We start from the raw sequence: 17250 nt of genomic DNA on the forward strand, positions 1-17250 counted from the left end.
CGTTTGTGCCGCTTTTAGAGTAATGATTTTTAATAAGTGTGTTTGCTAAATCAAGATTACATACCCAACACGTTTTGATGTTTCATATCATTGTGGTACTAACAGTGACGGATTGATGGGGAGTGGAAGGGGGCCAGGCCTCTAAAATTATTTTTATTTTTCCATAACCTAACCTCAGCACCAACTATGGTGGTGCTGAAGTGGTCTACATCCTCATCTGTGAAAGTCCTTCCAAGGGCCCCTCTATTTCAAATTCCTGGATCTGCTATTGAGTCTTAAATAACCAGATGAAATAACACTCAATCCTGAGGGCAGGATTTTAAAAGGGGTGGGGGTTCTAGTTTTTCAAAAAAGGGCACCGCAGTGCTAATTTAAAATATTGTAATTTACAAGTTAATTTTTGTGCTGCACTAGTACATGAAAATATCTCTTAATAATACAGTACATGTTGCTCATATGCTGAGAAATTAACATCAAATTAATATCTACAGTCAATAATTTAAAATCGCATGATTTATTTCGAAATAATTCAAATCATGATATTAAACTTGTACGGAGAAACACTACAGTTATTAAGATAAATGGTATTCTATAATAAAATATTTTTGTCCCAAGATTCGAACCCAAATTTCGAACTTTGATGTTGCTCTACCCAGGGAACAGTGAAATTACATGGAAACATCTCGAAGCGAACATCACAAATTATAGCCCGCGGTACCGCCGCTCTTATCATAATCAACTGATAAACAATTTACAATTAATTACAATTGCTTTGCGCATGCTCGCTATCGTTATTTCACTGTTCACCAAAGATAATAAATAGCAGAAGATAGAGCAGCTTGCATTATAGTGAAACGGGAGCAATTTTACCCCGTCCGCGCGGCGGCGCTATATAGAAATAATAAACAGCAATCAATAAAGGTGCCGCTCTGGTTCGTTTGTTTCCTGTAGGTTCTCTACTTAGTAAAATGTTCAAATTTTATCCCATTCGCGGGAGGGCGGATGTTCCATCAATTTTAATACAAATACGCGGAGCAGCTCATTCTTCTGTTATTTATTCTTTGTGATCACTTGCTCTACCAATAAACCTTTCCGGAGTGACAAACTTTAATTAATAACTGACGAATCAGAACAGAGTCAGTAATACGCGAGTGTATTGCAAACACGCGTATTGTTCCAATGACAGGGCATTTATGTCAGTATGATTAAATACTAACGTATAATTATATTCCAGCAAAAAAAAACAAAAAAGCAAAAACAAAAACAAAACAAAAAACAAAAAATAAAAAAAATAAAAAAAAAAAACAAGAAAATAAAAAAGACACATTCACTCCATAAGCGATAGGGCCTAAATATATTTGTTTTTTGGGGATGCGGAGCTCAAGGGTGGTGTTGTGGTTTTTTGGGGGGTTTTTTTGGCTCTATTTACTTTTTCATATTTTTAAGAATGTGTTAATCTGTGCAATCTATGCTTTGCATCTCATATTTCGGTATATTAATAAGTTTATGTATTGTACCGGGAAGCAATTTTTATCTATTTCATTCATACTGATGTCTTCCGGACGGTACATGACCAATAAAATGAACTTGAACTTGACAATTACCAGAATACTGCCCTCAATTACTAAACTACTCGTTGTGCCGAAACCAGGTAACCACCGGTGTTCGTTTTATCGGTTTATTTTTATTTGATGTTTATGTTTTTAGATAACTGATTTCAAAGCGGCCACAAGTAGGAAGAGAGGAAGTTTAATTGCAAGTACTGTATCAGTATAGTATAGCTAGGCCTATGCTCTGGACTCTAGTTTAAAGGTTATCCCGGTAGGCCTAGTCTTGGCCGTACTGAGCCTAGGCCTACTAACTACTAGACTACTAGGTAGGCCTAGTAGCTAGCCTAGGCCTACACACATCACAGTCCTTCACAGCTAGGCCTAGGTAGGCCTCTCTTTAGGACAGAGGTTGACAGAGTAAAGTAGGCCTATAGTACTGTTAGGAGTCAATGGATCGCACCTGATCCATTCTTTGTTTTTGATTGTCCATGTAATTTTAGTTTCAGAATAATGGAATTCAAATACTCAGTTGAGAGTGTCACATCGGGACAAACATCTTGGTCAGAGAAGGATGAATGTACTCTGAGCACGGTAACAGTACTGTTTGTACAACAAACCCATACATTGATTAATGGGCGCAGATCTTGGTGGACAGGGGAACAAGTCCCCCATGAATTTTTAAGGGGTTTTGGTCTCCCCACCTTTTCAACTGCAGTGTCAAAGTTGTTAAAATGAACCGCATAAATGACCCAGGTTTTAACGAAAGAGTGCTGTACAGCCTGAGTACAGTTACTGTACATCTTATGCTATAGCAAGATACCAGTATAACTAAACATCTGATTTATCTAATATACACGACTTGAGTGTGCATGTTTTTTTTATAATTTGAGAAGTATTAGTAAAGATTTTCGGCACATGAAATACAGTAGCTAAAGTGAAGTAAATACTGGTACATCAAAAAGACAATTAAATTTCATTGTCTATGGTACAATACAGAGATTAGTTATCTCTGTGGTATCCAAAAATCGCTGAATAGAGATCATGGTGATGTTATGATGATGACTTCTACTATATAAGAGTGTCATTTCTGGCCAGCATGAGGACGTACTATTTCCTCAAATTTTTGGTTGGGGCTGAGGTGGGTGTGGTTTCACGACTTTAAAGTAGTTAAAGTAAAGTTTACATCAATGAAAATGTTTTAATTTTTATTTTCTATGATACATCACACATATTAATTAGATATCTGGTTGCCAAAAAATTGCTGATAGAAGATTATAATTGGTCATGTGATGATGATGATTAATTTTACTGTATAAGAGTCATTTCTTGTCATTCGTAGGTACTACAGTATTTCCTCAAATTTTCCCACCTCAGTTCATAATTTTTCTTTAATTATTTAAAGAGAAATTTTACTGTTAATTTTGTATTTAGTTTGACAAGATGTTGCGTTCTGAGTGGGATGCTGCAATGGAGGCAGGATGCTTTCGTTACACTCTCGATCATATTCAGACCAAGATTCTTGCGGGCAAATACAAGTTTGTTGCCCAGGTGAGTGTGTTTCCTTTATACTAACATTTCCTCACCTGAGTAATATTACCTGCTTTAAAGGTACATTTCTCACCTGAGTGGAAAAAAAATTATGTTGTGATGCTTGTCCCTGGCCAACCAAAAGTCTGGGGCGGATTGCTATAAAACAGTTTTAACTGGTAGTATTGACTCCTCGAATGAAATTGGCTTTATTACTATAAAACGGTGTTCGCCTAGACCGCTTTGAGTATTGAAACACAAACAAGCACTCCCTGGTAATATAAGATTGAGGGCGCTGTTACACATTCGTCACACTTGCTCAACATATGCGCATGTATCAAAATTAATGTAAATAAACATACAGTAGACCGGTTTTTTCAGATGCTGAGCTTGCGGAATATTCGTCGTTCGATTCTCAGTCTTTGATGATCTAGGTCTATTTTATGCCTCTGAGTAGGCTTTAAAATATAAGATGGTAAATGGTCTATGATCATAAACTAGTAGCGACATCACTATTGTAGCCGACTAAGCGTTAGGACCATCTAAAGTCTGTTATTGCCTATAGCCTATAGCTGGTTTAGCTTTTTTTTGCAAAAGTACATACAGTATTTGTAATACCAAAAGAAGCCGATCGAATTTTCTCTGTCATGCAGTGACGTAACGCCTATGCAGTCTGCAGGGCCCCCGAATTCTAGGGGCCCCCAAGGGGCCCTACCCATAGGTTCTTTAAACTAGCACCCTGACCAAAAAGGACCTTGTTGATAAATAACACCATAATGTGTCTCTGAAATCGACTGTAGGGCATATATCGTATTATAACGATTAAAGAGAGGGGGGCCTAGTCGGTCCGACGGGGCCCCCCCTCTCGGCCCAGGACCCAACCAAATTTGTCAAAAAAAAAAAATTTTTAAATGGAGATAAAAAGAAAATTATATACACAATTTTAAGTCCATGAGTGCCATTTCCGGCCATCTAGACGTGCCATAATAATAATAATTTTCTTTTCTCAGCCCCACAAGGGCAACAGCATAATGTGTGTCTGAAATTGACTGTAGGACATATCATATTATATCCAGTGGCGGAATAAAGAGTGAGGGTGGGGGGGGGGGAGTTGCCGACCTCCCAATCATCACCAATAAATGTATTTGAAAATTATTGAAAAATTATAATTCTGTAAACCATTTGTCAACAGTTAAACACGAAGCGAGCAACAGACAGAAGGAAAGCTGAGGCTATATCTAGCATTGATCAACCATTCAATCATGACCGCTTCAACTTTACCAAGATTAAAAAACATGAGGTATAGTATACAAATCGTTAATTATAAATAGTAACAAGGCCTGCTAATTGCTTTGTAGGGGTAAAGCTACAATGAAAATTATTAGGGTATGTCCTTGCACCTTTCTTTGTGATCCATATTTGGCATCCATGCATACATCCATGGCCAAAGTAAACCTAAAATTGACTTTTTGAAATACAGTTCGCTCTCTAATTTGAGACCATTTTAAAACCTGAACATTTAGGGTTGTCTCTCTGGGTTCGGTCTCTACTTTGGGTTGGCTTTGTATTCAAGATTGTAGATTGTTATTTGATTCTTTAAAAAAAAAAGGGTCTTGAATTAAAGGGGTTTCGGAATAATATCCCATTCAGACTACCTTCGCATTGCAATCGGTTGTAGCAATTGCGACACCTAATTGCAAAGTAAAATCGTGTCTGAAAGCTCACCAATAGTAGACGATAAGTAATCGATTTCACAATTGTTACCCGTTGCGATTGGGTGCTACAATCTTTATTACTCCCGATTACCACGGAATCCGATCGCAACGGATTCCACAGGCACTGATTGGCTGAGGTCAAACAAAACAGGACGAACTATATCGTTGCTAGTGACGTAAAGTATCAAAGTCAAAAGGTGAATGGTTGCGAACAATTTGGATTACAACTGTTTACCACCGATTACATCGCAACCGGTCGCAATGCAAAGTCTAGTCTGAATAGGGTATTAAAGTGATCTCTATTTGGAGGGTGTCTGATAATCATATTCCCAACATTATATGTGGCAAAGACAAGCCAAACCAGTCACTCGTCGCAAATCTTGTTTCAGAGAAAATGGCCAAAACATGCTGGAATGTCAAATTTTTAAAAATCTATTTTATTGCACTAAACTAATCTTTACATAGCTATACATCATTCTATGCTGTTATTTTCCCCATTTTCAATGTTAAAACAACACTTTTTAAGGATTTGATGATAGTTTCTGCATGAGAAATGCCTGAAATCATAAACTTTGAAGGCTGATTTCTCATATATTGTTCTTTAAACAGCTGTATGTTTAAACGCTTGTAACTTCATAAGGAAATGTCCGATTTAAATGATTTTTTTACCATTTCATAGCTATTATTTTACTCTCTAACATTGTATTAATAACTCAAAATCGATTTTTGCGACGAGTGACTGGTTTGGCTTGTCTTTGCCACATATGCTTTACAATGGTGGATCATATCAATTGATTTAATAATAATATTAATATCAATTGACTTAATATCAAAGATCTTATAAACACAAGATAGCGTTCTCCGCGATTTACGCGTAACAAATAGAAGTGTCGGTCAAGAGGGTGCCATTCATGCGCTATTATACCAAAGAGAAAAAGTAATCAGTTTTGGAAGAGGGCGTCCTATCTATTGCCATGGATCTGAGATAGTTCCTGTTCTGCTGTTCACAGGATTGATACACCCAAGGTAAAGACGTGCGGTGTACGGTATGGTCAGAGCGGTCAAGGGTCAAAAGTTTCCAATTTAGCAAGAGGGCGCCATTCATGCCTTATTACAGAATTTGCACGCGTAAATCGCGGAAAACGCTATCTTTTGTGTTTATAAGATCTTTGCTAATATTAATACCAAAGTTATGAGTAAATTTTTATGGCTTTTCTGTACTACAGTCTAAAATTTTTCCACTATTATGCTAATTACTCATTTTAATATCCCATTGTGTAACTATAATGGTCTAATTGGAAAAAATATTCAAATATTTAATTAGTATTTGATCCAAGTTTAGCTGCTTTGATTTTTTTTTTTTCCATTGTCTTTTTATGTAATCATGAAATGTAATTAAGCTCGAGATGCAGATGTATCTCAGTGCTGCCATATTATGTGAATTTTAAATGCTGTTGTTGAATTAAAAAAAACAAAAACCAGAATGATAGCATGCATGTTGTCCAAATTCTAACTTTGGGTCATAATTAAGGAAATTTCTGATTACATACAATACCAAGTCATATTTAACCAAATTAGGGTTTTAGACCTTTTTGAATGTAAAAATAAGCACTATGGAAATTATAGTATATACGCTAAATTAATATGGAGAGTCAGTCACCTGAAGAAATTCACTGGGTAAATAAAAACTAGGTTGAAAGTAGTTTTTACTGTTTCCACAATGTAAGCCAGCTTCATTTCAGGTGTATTTTGCAATACCTGTTAATCTGATCAATTATGAAAACATTGAAACATGAAAACATATTTTCTTCAAAATTATTTTTGACCAAATATATAATATTGAACAAAATTATAATCTTTTTGTTTAGATACTGTTTGAAATGAAACCAGTCAACAACCATTTCATAGATGGAGATATAAACAAAACAAAAGAAGGTGAATCAAAGAACCCTCATCTTGTAGTCATCAACATCAGTCCGTTAGAATACTGCAATGTCCTGTTAGTACCCAATGTGAACAGCTGTTATGCGCAGGTGAGTTTTTAAAAAATTGATATTATTGTTAATATTATATCTTATGTTGATCATCACTATTTTTATAGATAAGAGCTACTATGCATTCTGATGGGTGTACTGCAGTGCTGTTTTCAGATTACTGTTGGCCAACCTATAATAGTTTATTTGAGAGGATTTAGTAGACCAGTCATAAATGGGATGGAGCACTGCGACTCCAACAGCCCACTTACCTACTCGAACTCGTTCCTAAATATGTCTCCTTATCCTTCCTCTGTTCTTCTGACCTTAATTTGCGTATTGTTCCAGAAGTTAACACCAAAACCTACGGCCACAGATCATTTTTATTTTCAGCTGCCACACTTTGGAACTCCCTCCCAAAACATATTACCGACTCACCTTCAGTTACTGAAGATCTGAACATGCACAGCACCCATTGATTTTTACTTCGATTTAGTGATATTGGCGCTTTATAAATTATTATTATTATTATTATTAACTCATAAGATTTAGTATCATAATTGTATACTAACTTTTTTCTCATATAGGTACTGAATGAATTAAGTATACAGCTAGCACTTGAAATGATACTGATCAGTTCCACAAAGTAAGATACAAATTTATTTTATCTATTTGTTGTTTTTTAATGTTGCTTTTCTTCCAAAAGTTTAACCAGGAATGGTAAAAGAAGACAACAATTTTGATCATTCACATGAAGATTATCTTTTCATAATTGTTAATAATTTGTTTTTCTGTAAGAAAAAAGTTTGTTTGAATATCGGGGTGGATCCAGAGATGTTCGAAAGTGGGGCCGATCAGGATAAAACAACCCTGGTGTGCATAAATGAATGATAATCATGGTGATGATAATGATGATGATGAAAATGAATAAACTGAAACTGAATGATATCAACACATTTTTTATTCGTTGGATACCATGAAAATAAAGATAGGATGGCTGATTATTCAGAAAAATTTATACAAAATATGGAACAAATGGCATGGAAACAGAATGCGAAATGTTTCAGTGGTTTCTTTCTAAAATAGGACCAGCTGCAAAAATACAAAAGCATGAAAGCACATTGCATTCTTAGAAAAGATTACACAGGCTGTACGTCTTTTTTTTTTTTTTTTGAATAAAGATATGTCAAAAATAGAGTTGAAAAATTTAATGGCTGATATGCAATGAATGAAATATTTATAACTTTGCTAATACTCAACCAATCTCCATCAAATATTGCTTATTAAAGCACTGTTTTAAAGAAGGCGTCATGCAGAATCTAAAAATACCAAAAACTCAATTTTAAATTGTTGGAACATATGGTTGGTTTTGCCAGAGCTGATGTTTGTTCTAATTTACAATTTAAATTAAATATTTGAAATATTGTGAGCAATTCAAATGTTGAATTTCATTGGGTTGTTGACCCTGCACAGAAAGTAACTTCCAGCAATTTCCTAATAATTCTTGTTTGCTAAATATCTTGACATATTAAATTTTTTGTTATTTGTAATTATTCAGGGTATTTATTCTACATCACACAAATAAAAAAAACATTAAAAGTTAGAAGGCTGCAATAATTAAAAGTTCTCTGCGCAAAACAATCAAACTATTGAAATGAATAAAAGGTCAATAAATGCATTGCAAAACCAAATTTTATTCAATACTGCTGTCAATAACAGTGGAATATATTCAGGTATATTTTATTCAAACAATATACCTAAATATATTCAGATATATTTTATTCAAACAATAAAATCAGAGTGCAGCATGAGATGAAATCAAACAGTAAAACTGTAAAATAGTTGTAAAATATGACATATAAATATAGATACATAGATAGATTATGTAGGACATAATTTCGATTTTGCCGTTACAATTATGATAGTAGTAGTGGTGGAACTTTCCATTGATTAGTTCTACACAAGGGTGCAAATAACATACATTTCTATAATAGGGAAGCCTACCGCAAAAAAAAAAAAATGAAAATTATAAAACTTATTCATGTTTCTCAATTTATATGTTTTCTGTTGCAGGAGCTTTCGTCTAGGGTGGAACAGCTTGTGTGCCTTTGCATCAGTCAACCATTTACATTTTCATGCATATTACCTAGAATTTGACCTCTACACTGAGATTGCAGTAAGTTAACTTTTTAACTCTCAACTTATATGAATTTATTTTATATTTTTTTTTAAATGTACTATTCACATGAGGTAAGGAAAGCCGAAATTTGATAGATCTCTCTCCAATTAAGACAACTTTTAGAACCAGGATTTCCACAGTCTTGAGCAGCTTTGATTTGTGATTAAAATAATAGAGATAAGACAATTGTCAATTTGGGACCACAGGAAGGTAATCTTAAATTGGAGGCGGTCTGTAGTTTGGAGGTCTTTAATCAGAAGACCACTTGTACTCAGTAAAGTGACAATCCTTTTCACAAGACATACTGTACTGTACATACACATCATGGTCAGTGGCGTATCTATGGTGGGTCCCCCCCAAAAAAATCACGATCAAGTAGTTAAAAATCACCTAAAATCACCTTATTTTGTGAATTATCAACCCTCAACTGAACATAGAGCCCCCCTCCCCCATCATCCCCCATTTCAAGACTTCTATATACGCCACTGATCAATGGTCTGCATAATCTAAAGCCGGCACTCACTACGTCATATGACCGTCAGTCGATAAATCCAACTCGCTTCCCTTTGGCATTCTAAACGAAAAAATGATCTGTTGCACGCGTCGTGGCATTGCGTTCTTCATAGAATTGCGTATGTCAGGTACAGTGAGTGCAGGGCTTAAGTCTTGATATGACACTTACAGTAGTTATTGGAATTGGTTATTTACAAGATAATTTTCTGTCACTTGACTGGAGTTGAACTCGGATATTCTTATTGTTTTATTGATATTGATGATGCAGTCAATAAAACAATAACAATACATGAGTTCATGGCCTGTCAAGTGAACAAATTTTATCATGGGAAAAATATCTGTCACTTGAACTCAGTAATTTTTATTGTTTCACTAATCATCAGTAGTCAATATTGTTTGCATTGGTACTTTTTGCTGTAGGTTAGGTGCAGCACAAAATTTCCATGAAAACAATCTTTGCTCTAAACCTATAAAACTTAGGTAAATTTATTGTTGAAAATACACACATAGATTGAAATTTCTCCGGTTATAACAGTGCTGGGCTCTATAGCGCAATTGCTAAAACTCTCCATGTTACTCTCAGCAATATCCTTGCCACCCGTTTTCTTTTTGCATCAAATTTTTTACGCATTTTTTAAAACTATATAAAAATCAGTTCTCATTATTTCAATTAGAAAAAGTCATATGTTCTATTTTACAGACATAGATTGACCCTACCTTTGAATTTATCGATACATGAATTTATTTATGAGCCTTATGTTAACCTGTATCATGTTTTGAAGTTAATTCTGCTTTACTAGGAATGCGGAAAACTTACAGGTACTTTATACGAAACAACAGACTGGCCAGTCCGAGCATTTGTGCTTCAACTCCATGGCTCAGATGTTCAGAGTTTGACCAGGTGATGCTACATTTGAATATTTTTTAAATTACCTTACACATAATGAAACAATATTGCATTGATATTTTTGGGACTATGGAGTGTACTATAATTGGAAATAACCCGGTACTATTATGTTTGACATACCGCAAAGACACACTAGGTATATAGGTCCAAACATTCAACAAGTAATAAAGGCTATGGCCTAGACAGAAAAAGCTTTTCTACCTACGCCTAAATTTTAAGCATTCTGTAGTACAATATTAGCAAACATTGACATATTTATATCTAAATTAAAAGGACTCATTTCCTGATTTATGTGATAGTTTGGAGAGAATTTGAAAATTATCAGCAACTGCCACTTGTCTAAAATCTGTTATTATATAATTTTAGTTATTTCATTGCATAAATATACATCATACATAGATTCTAGGCATCTAATTGGTTAAAAAGTGGGCAATAGAAAGTACTATTCCCGGAAAAGTACTATACCTCTGAAAAATATTAATTTTTTTCGCGCTGATGGTAGAGGGGACTGCGACCTCAACGACGAAAGAGATTGACCCTTGACCGTGCCACGGATCAGCGAGTAGACGATAAACAATATGGAGGCTGTCGGTTCGAGCTCCTGGATGAAGAAGGACTAGCCTAGACCTATACTTCTTGATGAAGCCAATAGCAAAAGCACCAAACGACAAATTAAATATATCTTGTCAATAGTCGACAAACATTGCAAGACGATGGGTTGAAATTGAGGAAATGCGCAAAGAAGAACTAGACACTCTTTGATCACATAGGCCCTAATTAATAGGCCTCTAATCTAGGCTAGGAAGTAAATACTTTTTTAGGCTTCGTAGAATCTATGTATGAGGTATAATGTAAAACAAATATTGACTGCCCTATCTAGGGAACGGTGAAATGTATTGCCTCACGGTGATGTGGAGATCGTAGCCTACCTTCCGTCGGGCCTTCTGCTCTCGTGATGATCTCCACATCACCTCAGGGCAATATATTTCATCATTCCCCTCATGAGCAGTCAATATTTGTATATTATACTACATGTGCAATAGATAATATCATGTACAGTAATTCAATTTGTGGTTCATCTAGGCATATGATGGAGTAAAACAAGTAATCTCAAAAGCTCTGATGAGGGCAGTATAATAGAGGCAGTAGAGTATATTAACACATGCTTAAATCATGGAGGAAATATCCTCCATGCTTAAATACTGTATACATTGGTGTAAGTTATTAATATTATATTGGGTTTTCGGCACTGGTTTATATTGTAATTGCCATTAATTACCACCACTAACAGGACATGTCGTATAAATGGCATTAAAGGTTGTGAGTTGGAATCGTGCCTTTTTTTTTTTTTTGCATAAATGAACATTCTAAGGTATTTGAGAGCTTTTCGACAAAAAAAAGAGCTAATAAGATTGAAATTTCTAAATAACTAGAATATTCATTTGTATAAAATTAAAATGTCTTAAAATGTTAAAAAATGATTTGAGTGCCAAGATGCGATTCGAACTTACGACCTTTGGTTCAATAGAACACGTCGTCAACCGACCACGCCATCTATACGACGTGGCCTGTTAGTGGTAATGGCAGTATGTACAGTCCTTGGTTTTGGTGGTGCACTTCATAAAAAAAAATTGATTAATTAATTAATCAATCAGCCAAGTACTTCTAGAGCTCCTCATAAGACAGAGTTTTTCAAATAATTAGATTAAATAATATGTACAAAATTAAAATGTCTTTAAAAAAAAATTAACCATTGAATACAAGACGCGATTCAAACTCACGACCTTTGGTTATTTATTTTTATAACGCCCGCTGCTGCCTTCAAATCTCCAAAAATAAGATATGTAAATTTCTTCCGAATTATATAAATTTAAATCAATTAACCATTACTACACTGATTACATTCACAAATAAAAAATGTTAGGATTACTTCCTCCTCCATCTGGAGGTTTTTGGCAAATATATTTGCAAAATAAGAAAACAGAATTTTATATTTATTTTTTTCCTTCTCTGACTATCTTTAAAAAAATAAGATCACGTAACAAGTATAAAAAAAGTTTTCGCCTGAGAGAGGTCTGCACTTGTATTGTAAGCAAAATGTAACTATTTTAACACTTAGATAACTAGATTGAGATCTTTCTTTTTCTTTACTTAGTGATATACACAAAGTTACTTCGTACATGCATAAAAACAACATAGCTCACAACTTGTTCTTAACACGAGGTGAATGTCTTGATAAAAGGCCAGGAGAAAGGACTATACGAGCCTATATATGGCCCAGGATTTCCTCATTTGGTAAGTATTTTCTCCTGTACTATGTAGGAGTGGTATATACACTTTGTGTAAGGAGTTGTTTGGCACAGTGTTTGCGGTTCTACTTCTTAACCTTGAGGTCAGAGGTTCAATCCCTCGCTGTGCATTTCACTTGTCCTTAGGCAAGGCACTTTACCTATGGTTGTCTCTCTCCAGGGCTACCTGGTAGTTTCAAACACAAAATATAGCTGCAACGTTATGGAATTCTCCCCAGGGGAGCTGAGTATTTCATTTATTCATTTATTTATCATCATCAACAATAAAATATTCTTTTTCTTTTTGTGAAAATGATTCTACCAAAAGTAGTAGTAGTAGTAAATGTTTTCTTTTGTATATTTTTATATTAAAATATCAATAGAGAATGATTGAGTTTGTGAAAGAAGGTATAACAATAGTCTCACTAGTTTAATAATGCCTTTTCTTTATTTTCAGGAGCCAAAATCTTCACGTCATTTAATCCAGCAGTATGTGAATTAGCAGGGCACCTACCAGTAAAAAGTAAGTTCACATCTGGAACATGTTCTGAAATTCTCAGAAATCAGTATTGAATAATTAAGTTATAGCATGGAGGTATTATTGAGAAGGAGATCACTTAAAAAAGCTCCTTGCACGCAGCTCTATGCAAATGGGCCAAGGTCAAAGCTGCAGCAGCGCGTGAAGTTCATTTATGCAATGCCTTAGAAGTCTAATGTGTTCCCGCCACCAAATGCTCAATGGGCTTAGTTTGCCAAGAAATAGAACATGGCGAAGTAGAGAGCACCTTGTTTTCCCTATGCACACTGCTTACAGTTAATCGCTATAGATGTGCAGTTGTTTCCACTTTAAAGCTAATACTTTATCTTTTAAAAAAATACCAAACATATTGATATTTTCTACAAAAAAAGAGTTTCGAATTAAATGATATATTTACATGAGCTTTAGAAATATGGTATATTTCAACTTTTATTTCCATAATTTGGACTACCAAAATTCAATCCAAAACCAGAGTAATTTTCAGTTTTACGCTGACCCAGCTTTATATTCAAACCAGTCAATCTTTAGACAAAATTATAAGGAACACAAAACTAATTGCAATAGAAATATTTTGCGGAATCTGTTCCTGAAATATACACATAATAACATACTAAAAGGTAAAAAAATCCAATCAGGGGAACATTGTTAATTGTGAAGATATTTAATGAGTTAACATCAAATGGTTTATCACACATCTGCTGTGTTGAAGCGTATAAAAGCCTGTTATGTTATTAAAAAGATACACGCCACTGCGTGATCCAAAGGCAGTGAACACATTGCTTTGTCGCGTCAAAGTGGATATGTTGCCGAGTGATCTCAATAATACCTCCATGGTCATAGCCAGCTCTGATAAGCTAAAAAAAATATTTCAAATGTTATCTTGTTTAAGTAAAGCACATTGAAGCTCAGGCATTTTGCTCTATAGAAGTCAGACATTGTTAGTATTAAACTAGCTTTTCTTGTAACAGTCAAATAACGTTCATTTATTCTTTGCATTGACTGGGTTGGTTGATGGGCTGTGAAGCGGCTTTGATGCCTTCAGCTTGCATTGTTGAGCCTAAGGTTCTATACACCAATTTATTGGGTCTATTTTGAAACAGCGCCACCAACATCTCAACTTCTCGCTCGGCACATCCAGTCCAGGCAGCCAGCAAATTTCTTTTTTCCAGACACATACAGTATCTTCTTTTGTCTCAACGACAGACACTGCAGGCCTAGGCTAACTGCTACAAGTCCCCAGTGGTAGTTGCCCGGTTCTCGGAAATTTTCATTTCAAATTATGACAACCCATGTCATTGGGAGAATATTTGTGATGTTTAAATCACACTATTTTGTTATGTATTTTTGTTTCCACTTGAATGAAAGTATTCAGGTTTTTTTTTTTTTTTTTACATTTTCAGGTGAGGAAGACTACAAAACATTAACAGAAGAAACTGCTATACAAATTCTTAAGGGAGTCTCCCTTCCAGATCAACAATTTGAGGATATTAGCAAAAATGTACAGCAGTTATTTAAGTAAATTTCTTAAATTATTGTATATCAAATAAGGTATTTATAAAGTGTTGACATCACTGAACCAGACTTAAAAATCAAAGGCACTGTGCAGGTTTTAGAGATGTTGTTAAAAGAGGTGCTTTTTAAGCAAGGTCTAGAAAATAGCAATAAGGGTGATTCAGCAATGCAGTAGAACCTCATTTTTACGTACCTTAGTTATACGAACTCGCAGTTTTATGTAAGCCTCGTACAGACAAAGACGTCATCAAAACCCCCAAAAATACTTAGGGCCACAATAATGTAAAAAAAAGATTTGTTAGTTTGGTACAGTAGTCATGCTTGGTCAATGGTGAAGGTGGAATTTAATAGTCTTTACAGTGGTTCTTTTTAATGGTGATGTTGATGTGGTTCATGCTTGGTCAATGGTGAAGGTGGAATTTAATAGTCTTTACAGTGGTTCTTTTTAATGGTGATGTTGATGTGGTTCATGCTTGGTCAATGGTGAAGATGGAATTTAATAGTCTTTACAGTGGTTCTTTTTAATGGTGATGTTGATGTGGTTCATGCTTGGTCAATGGTGAAGGTGGAATTTAATAGTCTTTACAATGGTTCTTTTTAACTGTGATGTTGATGTGGTTCATGCTTGGTCAATGGTGAAGGTGGAATTTAATAGTCTTTACAATGGTTCTTTTTAATGGTGATGTTGATGTGGTTCATGCTTGGTCAATGGTGAAGGTGGAATTTAATAGTCTTTACAATGGTTCTTTTTAGTGGTGATGTTGATGGCATTAAAAAAATAGCAATGAGGGTGATTCAGCAATTTGTTTATGGAGGGAATTACAAAGAGAGGCAGATCAAAATAAAGTGAATTGAATAGAGTATAAATGGTCTTGGAGACAAATGATGTGTGGTTAAATACCATTAACTCGAATGGCTCATGGGTATTTTGTGGTCTGTTTTCTGAAACTTAAAATGGTACAGGTCAATGGTGAAGGTGGAATTTAATAGGGTTACAATGGTGGTTTAGTAGTGATTATGAAGATCTAGTATATAACTCATATAGGTAGAACAAAATTACAGGGTGTATTTCAATTATTTTTGTATGTTGTGTATAATTATGTAAAATAATGTCAGAAATTAGATATGGACTATGACCAAACTATATGGTACCGGCAAAATATATATATATTTATAGCTAGGATAATGAATATGAAAATGCATATTTTACAATAAACTAAAAAAAAAAACAAGAGACTCGATATCCATTTTTAATTTTGTAGTACACAGAATAAAATTGGTATTCATGTAATTTATTTACAAATTTTAACAGCTTAAACTATGTTATTAACAACTGCAGAACAACATTATAAAGTATCCCCATTCATACCATATTATAATAAGGCAACATGCTGCCTGTGTTTATATAACATAGGGCTTATTCGACTGGTTCATTTCGTCGACTACAAATTTTCATTGAGTATTATTTTCATTTGACTGATTCGTAAAATAGACTGTGTTGACAACGAAAATTAACGTAACCAGAGTGCGTTAATCAGCGTTAAGTAATAACATTAACATTAACATTTGTGTTAATATAATTTTAGATTAAATTTCAGAAAAAGTCAAAAAATAATTGTAGGACAACGGAATTCTAAGACTAGATGAAAACATTTTTTACGAGAAACCCATACTGCCACAAGCCAAAGCAATCTTGATTACGCAGCGTGTATCGCGGTAACTATGCAGCCATTTCGTTTTGTCGAGTATTTACAAGTTTTCTGGTCGTCTTTGTTAAGTAGGATTTTACCACTGCACCGGTGGGCGTGGTTTAACGAAGAACGACCAGTCGATTACGGCCAATATTATAAACAAAACATACAGTAGACTAGCCTGGTTACATCGAACCAGCATGATGTTCGATGTGAACCAGCTCAAGCTAAGATCTCCAAGATCATGTTAAGTTATCATGATCTGGGCTAACATCATGATGTTCTTCTATGAGCTCGAATTCAACCAATCAGCTTTCGAGGTGCTAAACCACCAAGGCCAATCAGTCAGAAGGCTAATCAACATGTTTGACCATGGAGGTATAAAATATTTTATACCTCCATGGTTTGACCAAGCTCAATTTTTGATGTGAATGGTTTGCTCAAGATCATGATGTTCGATGTGAACTAAGCTACTGTTAGTCGCAGGTACATGATATTTTATACAAAAGGCTGTCAATTATATACGCCTAGTCAGTTTCTAGTATAGACAAGAGCTAGGTTCAGATTCAGAGATACATGATCAAGCCAGTCATTTTATGTGAACCTACCAGAATCAAATAACATGCTCAGCTTTTATCACCCTATTGTGATCTAATGGAGCATCATGATACATCATGATTAACCTTGATAACATGATAAATTAAATCACGAGATCGTTCAATCAGCGTTCAGTTTATTGAACGGTTTGATACTTGAGACAACCTTGCTGGTTGTGCTTCTTGTAGTTTTCATGCAACACTGCACATCATTTCAAAGGCTTATTTAAGTGTCGCCTGGGGCCGAGTTGGTTTTGGTCT

General features: G+C 34.8%; 1 protein-coding gene across 3 annotated transcripts; it reads left to right on the forward strand.

Annotated features, from left to right (window-relative positions):
* The first annotated feature begins 1583 nt into the window (after positions 1–1583).
* Positions 1584–16060, forward strand: LOC117104407 (GDP-D-glucose phosphorylase 1-like). 3 transcript variants are annotated; one of them, XM_033245249.1, is made up of 11 exons: positions 1584–1651; positions 2051–2141; positions 2982–3098; positions 4270–4377; positions 6661–6825; positions 7353–7411; positions 8839–8941; positions 10258–10358; positions 12520–12659; positions 13110–13175; positions 14591–16060. In XM_033245249.1, exons 2-11 carry the CDS (start codon positions 2061–2063, stop codon positions 14707–14709), a joined length of 1059 nt encoding a protein of 352 aa, XP_033101140.1. In that variant the 5' UTR covers positions 1584–1651; positions 2051–2060; the 3' UTR covers positions 14710–16060. The 3 variants fall into 3 exon arrangements, with proteins under 3 accessions (XP_033101140.1, XP_033101141.1, XP_033101142.1); XM_033245250.1 differs by having other exon boundaries at positions 1641–1759; XM_033245251.1 differs by having other exon boundaries at positions 1641–1755.
* The last annotated feature ends 1190 nt before the right edge of the window (positions 16061–17250 follow it).

Source organism: Anneissia japonica, unplaced genomic scaffold, assembly GCF_011630105.1.
Source record: "Anneissia japonica isolate Jap-2015-1 unplaced genomic scaffold, ASM1163010v1 scaffold287818_len932483_cov186, whole genome shotgun sequence".
In the NCBI taxonomy this organism is placed as follows: domain Eukaryota; kingdom Metazoa; phylum Echinodermata; class Crinoidea; order Comatulida; family Comatulidae; genus Anneissia; species Anneissia japonica.

Bases quoted from the DNA above. Each gene is read 5' to 3' on its own strand.
- LOC117104407 (XM_033245249.1), top strand. From the start codon at position 2,061: ATGGAATTCAAATACTCAGTTGAGAGTGTCACATCGGGACAAACATCT. The intron at 3,099-4,269 runs GTGAGTGTGTTT...ATTTGTCAACAG, and splicing joins AATACAAGTTTGTTGCCCAG to TTAAACACGAAGCGAGCAAC. The intron at 4,378-6,660 runs GTATAGTATACA...CTTTTTGTTTAG, and splicing joins CCAAGATTAAAAAACATGAG to ATACTGTTTGAAATGAAACC.